Raw genomic sequence first — 16,110 nt, 5'->3', positions numbered from 1 at the left:
TTAAACATTTGTAATCTGATGTTGATTCACATTCTAGACGGACTGGTCTGATGGACGAATGCTCTGTAATCTGTGTGTGTCACTTGGTGCCTCCATTGCTGGGTATCCTGCACTAACTGGGAATGCTATTGAAAACCAGGAATTAGGTGAGTTGATTTAAAACTCTATGAATCCTTATAAAAACCAAGAATTATGAGCGTTATGTTATGTGAACCTCATGTTACAATTCAAGAAACCACTATTTGGTAAGTTAATCAACTACCATATATGATGTCAACTGCATTAAGCAGAATTTTTGGTGATAAAGTTGTCTCTTTTTGTTCCTTAATTTGCACAATTTGATGGGGATGAGATATATCAATTCAACTGCAAGACTTGAGTAAGTTGGGTACTAGGGTCCCACTTGATAATCACGAATTACAGAAATTACTACCGGGTATGTTGGTTTCCAACCAGAAGCCAGCAGATGTGCAAATTCATTTAAAACCATGAAACAGGAATAAACCAAAGTGTATGAATTATATATATATAAATTGTTACATATTCATTTATGAAACCTCAATCAGTATTGTAAAACCATTTCATAGGAATTCAAGCTGGAAAGAAACTTGGAGTGGAACCCATCTTGACAGCTAAAGAGATGTGTGATCCAGAAGTGGACCACATTGGCATCATGGCTTACGCTGCATATTTCTCGCGATTCAAGCCAGTTCGGTCATCTGCCGAAAAAGTTGTGATGGATGTTCAGCCCAAAAACTGTTACATTGGGATTACTGTGAGTACTAGCAGGACCTCATGTATTATATTGGCTGAATATAGTGAAATATTATTGCTATTTCCTCTTTTCTTTTTTTCTTTTTTTTGGTCAATATTAAATAATAATTTCTCATTGGAAAATGTATTGTGCATGTTAGATTATGTTTCCTTGATGTTGTCATGCTGCATTGTGAAACACATACATGTATCGATCACAATTTTATAACATTGAATTTTATTTGTTGAATTATTTTAAATATTTATCTGTGTTGATGAATTTTGTTGTTGAAAACAAAAGTAGTGGGGCCTTGAAAATTGAATTTCCACATTTTGAAAACAAAAAAATTAGCAATCTATAATAATTGGAGTGGATTTTTCAAGTAAAAATTTTATCAATTATACATTCAGAAATAAATAATTTGAAAACCCATTAAAACCAATTGATAGATATATAAAATATATAAAACTATTTGTATGGCAAGTATTCAACTTGTCCTTTAGCTATAGCTGTCACGTTAATGAATTAAGAAATCATCACCTGGATTTATCTCCACACAAAACAAACATCTCGGTCACCATCAATATGTCCTGTGGTCCTGTTGACTGACCACGAAAGAATCGGTCAGTCAGGCCTAGCGCTCTCTATTGTTACGTCCCCCGAGTTAGCTAAACATCCCCAAGGCTGAGAGTAGTGGCGATGTGTATTCTGTGGTACAGGTATAACCCAGTACCTACTGAAGCAATGGATAAAGGGAGAAAATGGGTCTGGTGGAATTTTGTTGACTTTATTTGTGTGGTGATCATCAGCATAGTAGTTGGAACTCTTTAAGGTTGAAGGTTTTGAATGTTAATATTTTTGTGCTTATAGGAGTTTTAAACATAAATTTATACAGAGAATTGCATGTGTTTGTGTGAACTTTGGTGGGATTTATTGTATTCGTTTTTAAGAACTTAAGATAACAAGAAAAGGTAAATTTATTGTATGAATTATATTGTGAAGGTTGAAAAATCAATCTGTTGATAAACAATTGAAAGAATGCTATGTAACAAGTTTTTTTTAAAACCTCTTCTTGCAAACACAAAATATTTTTTCCCTCCGGTCCACCCCCCCCCCCTCCCCCCAAAAAAAAATATGCAAAAAAAAGGGTGCAGAAGTTTTTAGATTTATTTGTTACTATTTATTTTCCAGTCTACATTTTCTGTGAGGATCGAGGATGATGATCTTTACACCAGTGCTGTGAGAGCCGATCTGAAGGGTCCTGACTCCAACCCCCCAGTTACATTCTCCTGGAGCGGTCGAGTCGGCACCGCTTCCTTTACACCATTGGAAACAGGCATTCACAGGGTAAAGCTGTTTACGCAGGATCTAGGCCTGCAGATATTATTATGTAAATGTAGGATAGTGGATTGCAAAATCGGGTGGAGTTCTGCACGATAGCTTTTAAAATAAAAATATGGAGTAAAGAAGTTTATTTGTATGACATTTATAAGTTTATAACCTTCAAAATAGAAATTCTTATTAATGAATAGATGTACATAAGCATCCATTTTCCCCCAATAATTGTTAAAAAGTTGTTATTTTTGATGTGGAAAAGGATTTAGGATGGTCAAGAAGAGCATTGGTCTCTTTATGAATTACACTGACATATAGGGTGAAGAAAAGTTTATTTTAGACGACAAGTCTTTAAAGTTTCCATTTGTTTCAAAAGTTTGTATATGTTAGAGTCTGACCATGCCTAAGGGTATCTGGGTATTTTAATGTATCAAGATGGAATGTTTTGGGATGTATGGATGTGACCCACATTTTCCAAATGAGTAGCTGTGTAAACATATACTGTCCCTTATATCAACATCAACAACACTGTTTAAGAAACTTGAAATGAATGGCACTGGGGTTCAGATTCAAGGTCTATCATAGAGCAACTTCATGTACACAGAGTTGATAAATATGATGATCCTAATCAATGTTCTACAGGATTTTTAAATCTTTTTACCTGTCAGTATTAGGAAATGCACTTTGCAAAAATGATACAGAGCTAGATCACCAAAAAAACACCATTAATTTAAACATTATGTAGAAGACAAAATAAAATTTTAAATGTATATACATGTAACACCATTTTTTTTTTCGTTTTTGAGGAAAATAATCAAGTCTAACTAGTAAAACAGTTTCCACAATAGCTTATAAATAACAACTTAAATGAGGCAATTTATTTACTTCTTTGCTTTTCAGCTGAACGTGTACTGTGATAACCAGCTAATCGTGGGCTGTCCAATTTCATTCAAAGTTTTGGCAGACAGATCAAAAGTGACATTTTCTAGCATTGATCATTGTGCAGTCGGAATGATTACAGAGCTCAAAGTAAGCCTAAAAGTCTCTCCTTACCTCTTCACTGACCTTTTCTAGATTTGAATTAAAGAGTATACATATATTATCATCTAAATATGTAAGTCTAAACATGGAAAATTATGTTGGATTGAAAAGCATGTAAGAGATTACTTGATTTGTTTCCTTAGGCGTTCAATTTCTATTTTTAGTATCAGAGTGTTTGATTTAGTATTCTGGATACCTTCAGTGCAGAATGTTTAATTCCCTTTTTCTGATCAGGTAAATTCCCAGTTTGCTGGGCAAGGTGATGTCCAAGTAGAAGCCCGGGCTCCGGGCGGGAGAGTCCACAATCTACGCACTGTGTATCGGAATGGGGACTACATCATCAATTTCACCCCATCTGAAGTTGGTATGTATGGGCTTTCACCAAGGAAGAACTTTGTGGCAATTGGTTGGTGGAAAAATGACAAATTACAGATTAGGTTGTTTTTTCACTAATCATACTTCACAGATTTCTTTTTTTGTGACTTTACAATGTGATTAGAACTATAGAATTTAGAATATCACACAGGTAAATGGACTATTCTGTTGTATCTTAGTATGTTTGTACTCTCATACAGAGTAAGGCAGGAGTTATAAGATTGGGGGGGGGGGTGTTGCCTGTAGTAAATCTGAAAGTGTTGTTGGATCAGATAAATTAAAAATAAGAAATAACTGTAATACATATATTTGATATAATGATAATTAAAAATCACACACCATTTTTCTTTAAAGTGAACTCAATATTTTAAAAATTGGAATTTTTAGGGGAAATATATGTATAGGAGTTCAGATTGTTCCAACGTGGAGAAATAGTCATGAAAAAGATGTCCTAATTTAATTCATAGCACTGCACTTCTTACCCTATATACCCTTTATCCTCCCTTAATCCTCCTGCTGATTGCTTGTCCCCCCTTTCTAATGGGATTAGGGGGAGGGAAACGAATTTCTGAACAGTTCAGCTCAATAGTGGGATGGGCAGGGTTTTTTTTATTCAAATCATGTTACCTTAACAGCAAATGCACAGAATTGTTTTTTTTTTTTTTTGCTTTCACCATTTGAATGACTTCGCCTATTTCATTTGAATGAAGTTCAAGCATATTGTAGGCTGTTAAAAGGCTTAAGTTTAATTATTTTTGGAAATGGGTAAGTGAGAAAAAAGCTGCATGAGATAATTCTGATACTCTTAATCACTAAAATGTCCATTCTACTAACTTTCTGTTTGCTGCATGCTTCAAAAGCTAGAGGTTTTCTTAAGGGTATTTCTTATTGGACTTTTTGAATCCACATTCCTTTGAAATATTTTATAAATTTTAATGTCTCCTCAAAATTTTAAAGTATATGTAGTTTTACTTAATTCTTTGCTTGCAAATACCTATGTCTCAGTCATGCATGCAATAAAAAGGGATGAAGTCCATTATTACAACTTTCAAGGATGTTGATTGTAAGATATTTATTAGTACATGTAATAATTAATTACAAACATACCATAATGATCTACACCATTTTACCATATGAAGGCTTTCACACAATAAACATTGGTCTTCAATCATTCCATGCCTGAAAATTATTTCTATCATCAGTTTCACAGATGACAAAAATGTTTTTTCCCTATACACTTGAAATTTGGTTGGCTGATTGAGGCATTTATAGCTCTATGTGTGCAAATTAAGTTACTGTGATTTATACATGTGTATGACTTAATTTTGTGTAGCTACCTAGCTCTGGTGTATTTTGATACATTATGTATTATTATACAGTAGATTTATTGGTGCCTAAGGTTCACTCACTTAAAGGAGTGAATCTATCTTAATTGTTTTACTCAAGCTGTAATGGGCTCAGCAAGTCAATGAATGTATCACTTGTCATGGTCAGTGTACTAAGCAAGTTTTGTAGTGTTTACAAATTAATGGACACGGAGTCAAACAGTGAAACTAGAGGAGCTTTTGAGTTTCAACAAGGAGTGGTACAAGCTACCTTTAGTTTCAAAGCTCAAGCTTATCTCAGCATTGGCATCGGAAACAAATTGAAAGCGGGGGGGCTAGACTAATCCTCAGAAATATTGAGGAAAAAAACTATTTCCCGAAATCATGAAAATCCTAATCCTGGGGGGGGGGTATACCTATACTTCTGAAAATAAATTTCCCTACCCAAAATTTTTCCCCCCAAATCATGATATTTCTAATCCGTGGTGGTGGGGGGGGGGGGGGGGGCTAGTATGCCTATTTCTCCTACTTCTCAATCTTTCGACGCCTATGCTCAGTTGTTTCGCTTGCTTTTAAAAGTGGTGTAAACCAGGTATATTTTGGAATTGATGAAATGCAGAATCAGGTGCAAGCTGTCTTAAAATAGCTTCTATTTTATTTTACCATTTTGGAATAATATCTTAATCAGACAAGTCCCTATCTCAAGTTATAGCTTGTTTTGCTTAATTTCTGTTTCACTAGCTTTGAAGTGGTATACAATGGTTTTTGTTTGGTTCACATTTCTCAGTGGCCAAACCCTCTACAAGTACTGTTTCATTTAATATTTGTACTGTTCCGTCTTGGCTTGATTTTTTTTTTTAATGTTTGCTTTGGAGCGGTTCAAATCTATCTAGTCTCTGTTACAATGGTACATTAGCTAAGCTTCCTGTCCTCATGTAGTATAAAATGTGCAAGCTGTAAAGCTTAGTCTTCAGTTCTGTTTCACTTAATTTAAAATTGCTACAGAGTGGAGTAGTTTTGTAGACTGTGTATGCACATGATGTATAATCATAGTCATATACAGATATAGCTTCTGACCATACTGCATCTGTGTTTTTTTCATGTATCATTACTTATTTGGTTGCAGTATAGACAATATATATATTTTGACCTTTTTTCATAAAAAAGAATGTGTATTTTGACATTTATTGTCTTAATCAAATTCACTGAGAGCTCTTTATATTTAATAATAAATTAAGATACATTTATATATAAGTAACCTTTAACTTTGACCTTTGACAGGTGTCTGGCAGGTGTCTGTACAGTATGAGGGGGATCACATCAGTGGCAGTCCATTCAACATCAAAGTCTTTGATCCCAACGCTGTCCGGGTCTTTGGACTGGAAGGTGGAACTGTTGGAATGGGACTCAATTTCACAGGTATGGAATTATTAACCGTAAACATTCCAATACGTAAGGATAAACATTAATTTATTTATGATTGACTTATTTACAGTAGATGAAGAGGGAGATTATCATTCTAATGACATCCTTATGTACAGGTGTTTATAGAATGAAAAGGCCTTTGATGCTACTTACCTTTACTTTATTTAATGTGTTAATCTCTCTCATTCCTTTGCCCCCTGAAGGATTTAATTAGAAATTAAATTACTTGTCTGCTTGGGCATACTGAAAATGCATATAAGGTGCCCTATAAAGTTCCCTTTGTAATTAAACATTCATTTGTAACTCTTTTATTGTTTAGTGAACATTCAGAAAATATGAGGTGTATTAATTGCCTCAAAATTTAGATAATAAAAAAATTAGGCTTTGTAAGAGAGAGAGAGAGAGAGAGAGAGAGAGAGAGAGAGAGAGAGAGAGAGAGAGAGAGAGAGAAGAGTTATCTTTGGTACATGTATTATGTATCATGCATGTTGTTAATATAGTCTACTGAAGAACAAGCAGAAACTGAGAACTTTTTTTTTGTTTTCCAAAAGTAGAAGGAATGTTGTGTAAAAGTTACCAAAATAATTTCATACTCATTTTTATGTATGGGAATCTATGTTATTATTATATGAATTTTATGGCAAATACATTTCATTTGATTAAGAGGACAAAGCTGATCACTTCTTTAAAGGAAAGAGGAAGTAGTATTTTTTATTTCTTAGGTGAGTACAGTGATTTATTTGCACAATTACAGTACAGCTTAAGTGAACATTAATTTTCAGTGGACACATCAGAGGCGGGAGAGGGAGAATTGAGAGTGTCAGTGACCCATGACTACCAGCAGGTCCCTGCCTACATCACTCACCAGAGGGCGGGGCTGTACCGCGTCGACTTTACACCAGAGGGCGCCGGAACCTACAAAGTGAACGTTTTCTACAGCGATATCGAAGTCAGGGGTAGGAGTTTTTCTTTCTTTCCAAATGTTCAAACTCATGTTTTTTTGCATGGATAAGAGATTTTAATTGTACCGGTATATTGATAGTGAAATATGTGATGAACTGGTAAGCCGTTTGTCTTGTGAAAAGATGTTATTTATCATTATGAATTTATTATCAAATGTAAATAATTGGTAATTTGAAGACAATTGTGATGAATCAGAAGTTGGTGACAAGGATTATAAAGATGATGATGTCGATGATTGATCCAATGTCTGCGGTGATAATGATATTTAGAATTATTAATTTATAAATGATAAAAGAAATATCAGTGATGATGTAATGTTGATGATGATGATGATGATATTGTAGGCTCCCCTTACACCCTGGACATTGTGGACTCTGGGCGTGTGACGGTCAGTGGAGATGGACTGAGTCTGGTTCCCGTCAACAGACCTGCCAAATTCATCGTCGACACCCAGGGGTCTTCTTCTGGCAGTGTCAAAGTAGAAATCACAGGTAAGATTGCAGAACCTGTCTCCTAATGTTGTGAAATTCTACTGAATCTTGCTTGTGTTGTTCTTTTAAGAAGTTTTGAAAAAACCATCTGGTTTGTATGAAAATTACTTTTGGTCTAGATTAATTTTATTTTGAAATTTTTCTATAGTTTGCTTTTTTTGCATTCAGAGTATGGTTTGATCAAATATTAATTCCATTTTATGAAGTTTATTTTATCAAGATTTATTTTTTGAATTAATAATCTGTTTTGTTACGATTTTCCCTTTATGGTTCCCCATTTTTGACTAGTATAATATTTAATACAAAAGATCTGCTGCATGCCTACTGCTTCCGCTTACAGTATATGTTCAAAGTCAGTTTGAGCTTTGGCTACCCTATAAAAGACTATCCAAATTACCTTTAATTTTGAATTAATGCTTAAGGGCTAACAGTTAATATTTTGTCATTTGAATTAAAATTTTGGCCATAATTTCACATACTTCTGCCAAAAAAAAATATAATGCAGATTTTTGTTAATTGGCTTTGCTCATGCTGCATTTTATTAAATTGTTTTGTCCTGGTGTATGAATTAATAGAAAATGTTATGAGTATTTATGAATTATTTTCAAATGTATGTATATGTATATATATGCATGTTTCTCTTTGATTTCTGTCTTTTTCTCTTGTGCATTATGTTTATATATTATGATGGATGAGAGTAATGATTATGCAGGGTGAATTGTGTCTGATTGAGTGTTCAAAAACAAATCCTTCATTGAGGGAAGATGAACAATGAAAATGCAAAGGAATTTTGCATGTTTCTTCTCAATGCAAGTGGAGCAAGAATAAAAAAAAAATGTAATAGAATATAACAAACATGTTATGTTAGAAGAAGAATTATGAATGCAGTGATTATGATTTTACGGATCTATAATTAACACTGCATGTATCGTAATTATCAGACAGATGCTTCAGTTTAATCAGTAACCGAATGCCGAAATTAGACCATGTTATTACAGTTACCATTATAGAGATCTTGGGGTCGCAGGAAATATATATCTCGGTAACTCGCGCTTTTAACTCGATGAGCATGACCCGCCTGACCTCTTCAGTTATGCACTCACAACTCTATACCATTCTCACTTTTTGATTGGTCGATTATTTAGAAAAGCAGGTAAGAAATATACAATTATTTATTATTTGTAACACCACTGTATATAGATCATTTGTTAATTGGAAATACCTATTTAAGGATGGGGAATTTGGAGGGAGATATGGTTATGGGTCAAAATGTATTTCTTGTTTTGGTATGGGGAAATCTGTGAAATGTCTTCCTTTTTTTCCTTTGTTGAATGTATTTTGTCTTATTTGGGTTAAACTATTAATTAATTTGTTTATTTTTTTTTTAGAAAATTATTTTCACCCTCCCCTTAAACAATCACCGATACAATCATATAACAGCAAGAGTTTTTGGTAAAGACACTGTTTTCTGATTTGTAGCCCCATCGGGAAAAAATGTTTTGAAGAAGATAGAGTCCATTGGGAAAGGGAAATATCAAGTGGAATATACACCTTTTGAGCCAGGTAAGTGACTTTGATAGTTTTATATGTATAAAATGATAATGATGGTTTTATGGATTATTTTACAGAGGTGTACATTTCTGTACATGTAGTTTAGAACTACACATGCATTCTCTATGTTTGCAACTTTGCGCATTTATTAGCTTGGGTTTGCAATTATTCTTAGTTGCAATACATGTATTCATGTTGAACCAGTCCATATAATCACATGTAGCATTTTGAAGACTGTAAACCAACCAACTTTTATTTGCATGCAAGACACTTACAAAGTTTGCGAGAGCATCATCACAAAAAAATTCCAGCTGCGAACAAGTCCTCAAATATCTTCGGCATATTATTTTCCAGATAATCCACATCTTGATTGCAAAAAAAGTCGCAGTAAACCAGTTTATCTTTTGTAAATAGTGAAGTGAAGTTGTTGCGAATAAAAGTCATTTTACAGTATAATAATTAATGTATTAGGTAGATCTTTAAGTCTTTAGGAAAATTATTGAACAGTTAACTCATCTCCCTTCTGATAATGGCACGGCCTTATTCATTCCAATTAATTTTGTAGGGGACCACCAGATCATGGTGTCATACTGTGACCAGCCGGTGAAGGGTGGCCCCTTCTCCTGTAAGGCCTATGATGCCGGCCAGGTCATTGTCAAACACATGCCATCTCTTGCCAGTGTCAACCAGCCAGTCTCTTTTAACAGTAAGTCCATGTACATGTATTTAATTGGCTTTAAACTGCTTACATGGTCATATTCAAGAAATCTTGTAAAGATTTTGAAGTATTGTTAAAATAGTTTTTATTGAAACAATGAAACTGTGAAATACATATTTACCTCCCTTGTAAAATGTACCAACTTTTTTAAAAATCAAAATAATTTTGATTTTCATGGAATATGTACCGGTACTAGATTTATTGTAATATACAATATAGATCGATAAAAAAAAACCTGTGACAATGAAATATGAAACATAAATCTTACTTTACTTTAAATGTGGTAGTAATTTCCTCACAGTTGATGCATCAGAGGCAGGTTCTGGAAACATCGAAATCTTGGTCAACAAGGGCCGCATCGCCTGCAGTGTTCAGAATTTGGGCAGCTATAAGTTCCTTGCCTCTTTTATCCCAACGAAAGCTGAGAAGCACACAATCGAAATGAAGTTTAACAATCTCCCTGTTGTAGGTAAGATACATGCAGTGTCTGTGTCATCCTAACAGAGAGTTAATATTAGCTGTGTTCTGTCTCTAAGAAGCCCTTAAATCAGGGAAATACAGTGAAATAGTGTTATCTCAAACTAGATGGGACTGTTTAAAACTTCAAGATATCCAAGTATTCGAGATATCGAGTAAAATAGTTAAAAAACAAGTAGTTAGGACTACAAATTACTTTGACATATCCATGAAATTACTTTGACATATCCATGGTTTTCGAGATTTCAGTGTTTGAGGTATTGAAGTTCAGCTCTAACTGATTCTTAATAGTCATGCATGTAAACTTTCAGAAAGAATTTGAATTATTTAATCTATTGCTTGCTTCATCAATGTATTAGATTTTATGATATCAATCAAGTTTAATGATAGCGGATCATTGTAGAATACTGTTTGGCCTAACCTGTTTGAAAATGTAAGCTATTAAGATTCTGTGTTTCTGTGTATTACGTTTATACAATATGGTTGTTACTGATCCTGAAACATTCTCTTTGCAGGCTCCCCTTGGCATGTAGAAGTTACAGACCCTAAGTCCATCTCTGTCTCCGGCAGAGGATTAGACTTCGTTCTAGTGAATAGAATAGAGAACTTTGTAGTGAATTGTGGAGAAAATATGTCCAAAAATATTAATGTGTCAATCACAGGTAACCATGACGACAGGATAGCACACCCAGTACACACGTACCTAATTCTCTCTCGTTTCAGTTTCTGTAGAGCCAGCTGTGTATACAGTTCATTTGTCTTTTCTGTATTCGTTTTGTTTTATTTTTCACCACTAATTGTACAACGTACCACATACACTGTGAATTATGCTATTATCCTATAATTTCAATGTCAAAATCAGAAATATTAATTTATTTAATCTACATATGTTAACTGGAATATTATATTATTGAAAAAAGTTATATAAATAAAAGATATACAAATTTTGCATGTGAAGTGTATGAAAGAGATTTTGAATAATTTAACTCATGTCAATGTGAATTGGATATTACATTATACATATACCCAGAATGCAATGCAAAGAGAAAAGTGTATGTGAGCTAGAGAATACACTTATTGTCAATGTAAGTTACGAGATTTTTCTATGTTGTTCTCTGCACAAGTCACTCAGCAAGGCATGCAGCAGTCTCCGCAGACACAACACACTGCAAAGTCCCTTCTAGATCTCACCTTTCTGATTTTTAAATTTTTTTTCATTTGAGTGTATATACTCAGAATTGACTGTTATTTTTCCTTGCTTTGTAGACCCTCTAAGCATTTAATTGCTTTGATTATTAACTGCTATGTTTTTATATAGAACTTACCCTGCTAGTTTTTGATGGCTTTATTACTTGGTTTAGGTTTCCCCCTTTTACCCAGTAGTCAAAATTCCCTTTAGTTAACATGTATTGTATCTATTTTGGCAGCGTAGTTTTTCAATGTAATAACCCATCCTCTATTTTACTTGACTGTATATATATATTAATATATATACCTGTTCATAATTATACTTATCAAAATGCATATTTAATTTAAGTCACTCTGCTTTTTAGCTTACACAAAATTTATTAAGTAGTTTTAACCATTAACCAATCAGATCAAATTCTTCTGTTTTCTTAGGACCGAGTGGGGGAGAGGTTTTCTGCAATGTTTCCAATGGAGTTAATGGCCAGAATGTTGAATATGTCCCAAAAGAAGTCGGTACGTTGATATCTATCCAGTCGTGGTTTGCAATAGCATCTTGAATCCTTCACAGATTATAGTGTATATACAGTAAAACACGCATATAACGAAGTGTCAGGGACAGGCGGTTCTGCTTCATTATTAGTGTAATTTGTTATATCCATCAAGTTTACAACATGTAATAAAGTCACAGGGAATAGAAATCACTTCACTGTAAGCATCAATTCATTATAAGCATGTTTGCTATAACCATGTTTTACTGTAATTTGTTTTTACAGGTGACCACAAGATCGCCATCAAGTACAGAGACACAGAAATCGAGGGAAGTCCGTTTACAGCCAAGGCGTATGACACCTCCGCCATTGTTGTAACTCCTCTCCAAGATGGAATGGTTGGATCACCAGTAGAGTTCACAAGTCAGTTTTTTGTTGATATAAGCTACTCCATCACCATGCATCCAGAGAAAATAATCTTAATTGTAAACTGATGTTCCATACTGTAAATTAAGAATTATACATAACACTTGTGAGAAATAGCCACAAGATTCACAAACCCTTCTTATGCTCATGCATACTGTATATATGAAAATAATTGCCTCCATTTTATTTTCGCTCATTTTCCCCCAATAGTCAGCAGGCGACTGGGCAAATTCCATTGTCACAAATATGATCTCTTTTAACACAACTGCATCTGGGTGTATTCAAGACAGGCCAAAGGTGTATACGAAGTATAGAAGGGTGAAATTAACATGAAGGGAAAATAACCCTGTATACAGTATTGATTGCACTTTGATAAAAGATGCTCCTCTGGAAATAAATGAGATTACTACCTGATTGCAAAATTCGGTCATTTGGATTAATTAATGTCTCAACTGGCCATATGCAAAATAAAAAAATGATATATGTAATTATTGGTTTACATTATTGTAATTCTTGGTTTACAGTAATAATATTGTATATTTGGCATAAAAAGTGAAAAGAAGTTTAATAAATTTCAAAGAATGATTAGTTCAATGATCATCAAAATACATGTATCTATTTTTAATTCCAATGTTTTCATGATTCAAGTGTTGAATTTTACTTATCTTAATCAGTTGACGTGACCAGAGCTGGAGAAGGTCAGTTAGAAATCATGGTCAACAAGGGAAACATACGTAACTCCGTGGACATGGAGCGCACAGGTGTGTACAGAATCTCCTTCACACCTGAGGAGGCTGGGCGACAGTATGTTGACATCAGTTTCAACGAAGAGGCACTCCCAGGTAAAACCATGAAAATATAGTGCTTACTATTTTAATGCTTTTTAAAATTTCTGAGATTTTGTAAAAAAAAAAAAATAATAATAATAATGAATGCAGGAAAGTTATAAAAATGAAGACATTTACCTGAAAGAACATGTCCTTGATAAATGTTAATTTTTTTGCACATCAAAAAGTACTTCAACAGTGGCATTAAAACACATAAAAATCCTGATTTTAGGGTCTCCATTCACCTGTGTTGCTGTGGGTGGTGTCTCAGTTTCTGGTTTAAAGTCGACACTTCCTGCCAACAAACTGACAACCTTCACCATAGAAACGCCTTCCCTTGGCTCTTCGGAGTTCAGTGCAGTGGTGGATATTACAAGTAAGACAGCATGTCATATACATCAGTACATGAAATGAATTATTTTCAAGCAAAACAATTTTCAAGAATAGTTTTATTATCTTTGCAATATGTAATAAGTACATAGAATAAATAACATATTGTCTTAATTGTCCATGATTGTGAATTAAGTATTTAAAATTATCATTGTGAAAAAAAGATAACCAATATGTTTATAGCATGATTTTATATGTATGAGAAGGTACATGTACTAACAATCTTGACTAACCTATGCCTGGATGCATATTGATTGAACCATATATCATGCATGGAGGCCCAGGGAGATTATACTGGCCATGTAGAAGATTATAGAAAGCTAGAGGCAACTTATAGGAGTTGTCCCCCTTTTATGAATAAGCAAAAATTGCCAAAAATTAGAAATATTCATAGTTTGCTTACCTGTAATTTTTCTCGGTAAAGTTCCTTTATATTTTCCTACCCTGTAAATTAGCCGACACACCAAAGTCATTCAACAGACTGTATTAACAATTCTTATTGACTAACAAAATGGTGTATAAACTGAAATATTTCCTTGCACTCGGTTTAGCGGTTTTAGAAGTGTTGGACAGGTTCGGATTTTTTGCATGAAGAAACAAGTCGCGTATTGCATGGCAAGCAAAACCAGGTGAGTGCATGTCCACATTATTTGCCAAAAATCTATGAATATTTGTATATACATGTGTATTTGATAAAATATAAATGATATATAAGATTGGAATGGAACCGGCTTATTGTTAAATCATTATTCAACATGTACATGAATTGCATTGTGTATGGCAGAATCATATATCATTTGTGAACACCTATATCAGCTGGTATATTCATAATTTTGATGAATTATACAACTATTACTTACTGGAGTTCTTATCAAAAACTGGAATGTACATGTACTAAAAATTGGAATTTTTAGTGGTGTCATAGCTTGAAAATTATGATAAGTCAATGGTATTGGTACATTTGCACGATATATATATGACAATTAATACAAGTGGTATTTCATGGAGGTGTTCTGTGTCAAATATAGGTCCATCAGGCGAGAAAATCCCCGCCAAAGTGACAAGGACACCTGTAGATGGTCAGCATGTAGAGTTCACCCCCAGGGAAGCGGGTAAGACAGGATCAAACTTTCCTGTAATGTAAATACAGTAAAACACGCTTATAACAAAATAATAGGGATTGGCAATTTTACTCAGTTATAAACGTAAAACATTATATCTGTTAAGTTTACAACTTGTTAGAGAGTCAAGGGGTATGAAAACCACTTTACTGCAAGCGTCAATTCATTATAAGCATGTTTGTTATAACTGTGTTTTACTGTATTGTATTTTAGACATACAATGTATATTGAAAATTGGTAATTTCTGTTATATAAACAAGTTCCACCTTTCACATGTTGTTCACAGAAAAGTTTTAACAGGATTTCTGCAGGATAACTATTAATAATATAGGAATATAGTCCCCTCCCCCACTGTAAGATAATGTGTGTGGTACAAACTTTTCAACTTTGATTCTGATTTCATCTAACATAAAATTTCAATAATTGAATCTTTTGTTAAAAAAAAATAGGAAATATATGACAATCTGATTCTATATAAAAACCAATTTTTACAGCAAATAAAACATAATAGAAATTCTTTCGGGAATACTGTGAACCAATTTCCTTTCAAGAAAGTTTCGCTAGATTTGTGAAAATGTCTGAATTAATGCAAATTATTTCCCGCCTTAAACCAGCTTCTGAAATGAACCAGAATATCATTATTGTTTAAGGTTGCGAAAAATAATTGCTGTGAACCAGTTCATCACTGGTTACTGTGGAATCATTAAAATTCGTGGGGGCCAATTTTCGTGGATTGCTTAAATTTTACATGTTCGAGGGGATGTAATTTCGTGTATTTTTGTATACATACAAAAGGATTATGACTTTATAGCCCTAGTTTATTAGTTCGTAGGGGTGTATTTTCGTGGATGAGAGGTAGCCACGAATTCCACGAAAATTGAGCCACCACGAAATCTAATGATTCCACAGTAATCACAAAATGATGTCACCATAACTTAAATCCTGGTTCACAGTACCTGTCAAATCGATGGTCTTCCCGACCTTTTCAAGGTACAGTACATGTACTAATTGTAGCAAACAATTTTATTTTCCTAGGGGAGTATACTATTCGGATCCTCTGTGGTAAAGATGAGGTAGGGGAAGGACCTTACCATGTGAATGTCTACAACCCAAAGAGTGTCATCATCAACAACATGCCCTTCCATTGCTTTGTTGGAGAGAAGTGCACTTTCTTAGGTTTGAATGATTATTTGATTATCTTACTGTACTATGATT

General features: G+C 33.8%; 1 protein-coding gene across 5 annotated transcripts in view; it reads left to right on the top strand.

Moving 5' to 3' along the window:
• Positions 1 to 16,110, top strand: part of LOC109619691 (filamin-A) — a 40,404-nt gene that overhangs the window by 5,784 nt on the left and 18,510 nt on the right. For 2 of the 5 annotated variants that reach the window (XM_034472083.2, XM_034472085.2), the window contains exons 5-22: positions 38 to 146; positions 588 to 775; positions 1,946 to 2,101; positions 2,990 to 3,118; positions 3,365 to 3,494; positions 6,112 to 6,249; positions 7,038 to 7,211; positions 7,563 to 7,709; positions 9,189 to 9,272; positions 9,826 to 9,966; positions 10,280 to 10,447; positions 10,971 to 11,117; positions 12,076 to 12,156; positions 12,417 to 12,554; positions 13,232 to 13,399; positions 13,617 to 13,760; positions 14,803 to 14,886; positions 15,931 to 16,071. In XM_034472083.2, coding sequence (XP_034327974.2) covers positions 38 to 146; positions 588 to 775; positions 1,946 to 2,101; positions 2,990 to 3,118; positions 3,365 to 3,494; positions 6,112 to 6,249; positions 7,038 to 7,211; positions 7,563 to 7,709; positions 9,189 to 9,272; positions 9,826 to 9,966; positions 10,280 to 10,447; positions 10,971 to 11,117; positions 12,076 to 12,156; positions 12,417 to 12,554; positions 13,232 to 13,399; positions 13,617 to 13,760; positions 14,803 to 14,886; positions 15,931 to 16,071 — 2,467 coding nt within the window. The remainder of the gene's footprint in view (positions 1 to 37; positions 147 to 587; positions 776 to 1,945; positions 2,102 to 2,989; positions 3,119 to 3,364; positions 3,495 to 6,111; positions 6,250 to 7,037; positions 7,212 to 7,562; positions 7,710 to 9,188; positions 9,273 to 9,825; positions 9,967 to 10,279; positions 10,448 to 10,970; positions 11,118 to 12,075; positions 12,157 to 12,416; positions 12,555 to 13,231; positions 13,400 to 13,616; positions 13,761 to 14,802; positions 14,887 to 15,930; positions 16,072 to 16,110) is intronic. The other 3 variants (XM_066069964.1, XM_034472087.2, XM_034472086.2) reach the window with 2 other exon arrangements.

The sequence above is a fragment of the Magallana gigas genome, chromosome 8 (genome assembly GCF_963853765.1).
Source record: "Magallana gigas chromosome 8, xbMagGiga1.1, whole genome shotgun sequence".
Taxonomy (NCBI): Eukaryota; Metazoa; Mollusca; class Bivalvia; order Ostreida; family Ostreidae; genus Magallana; species Magallana gigas.
This window is presented reverse-complemented; position numbering and strand designations above follow the sequence as displayed.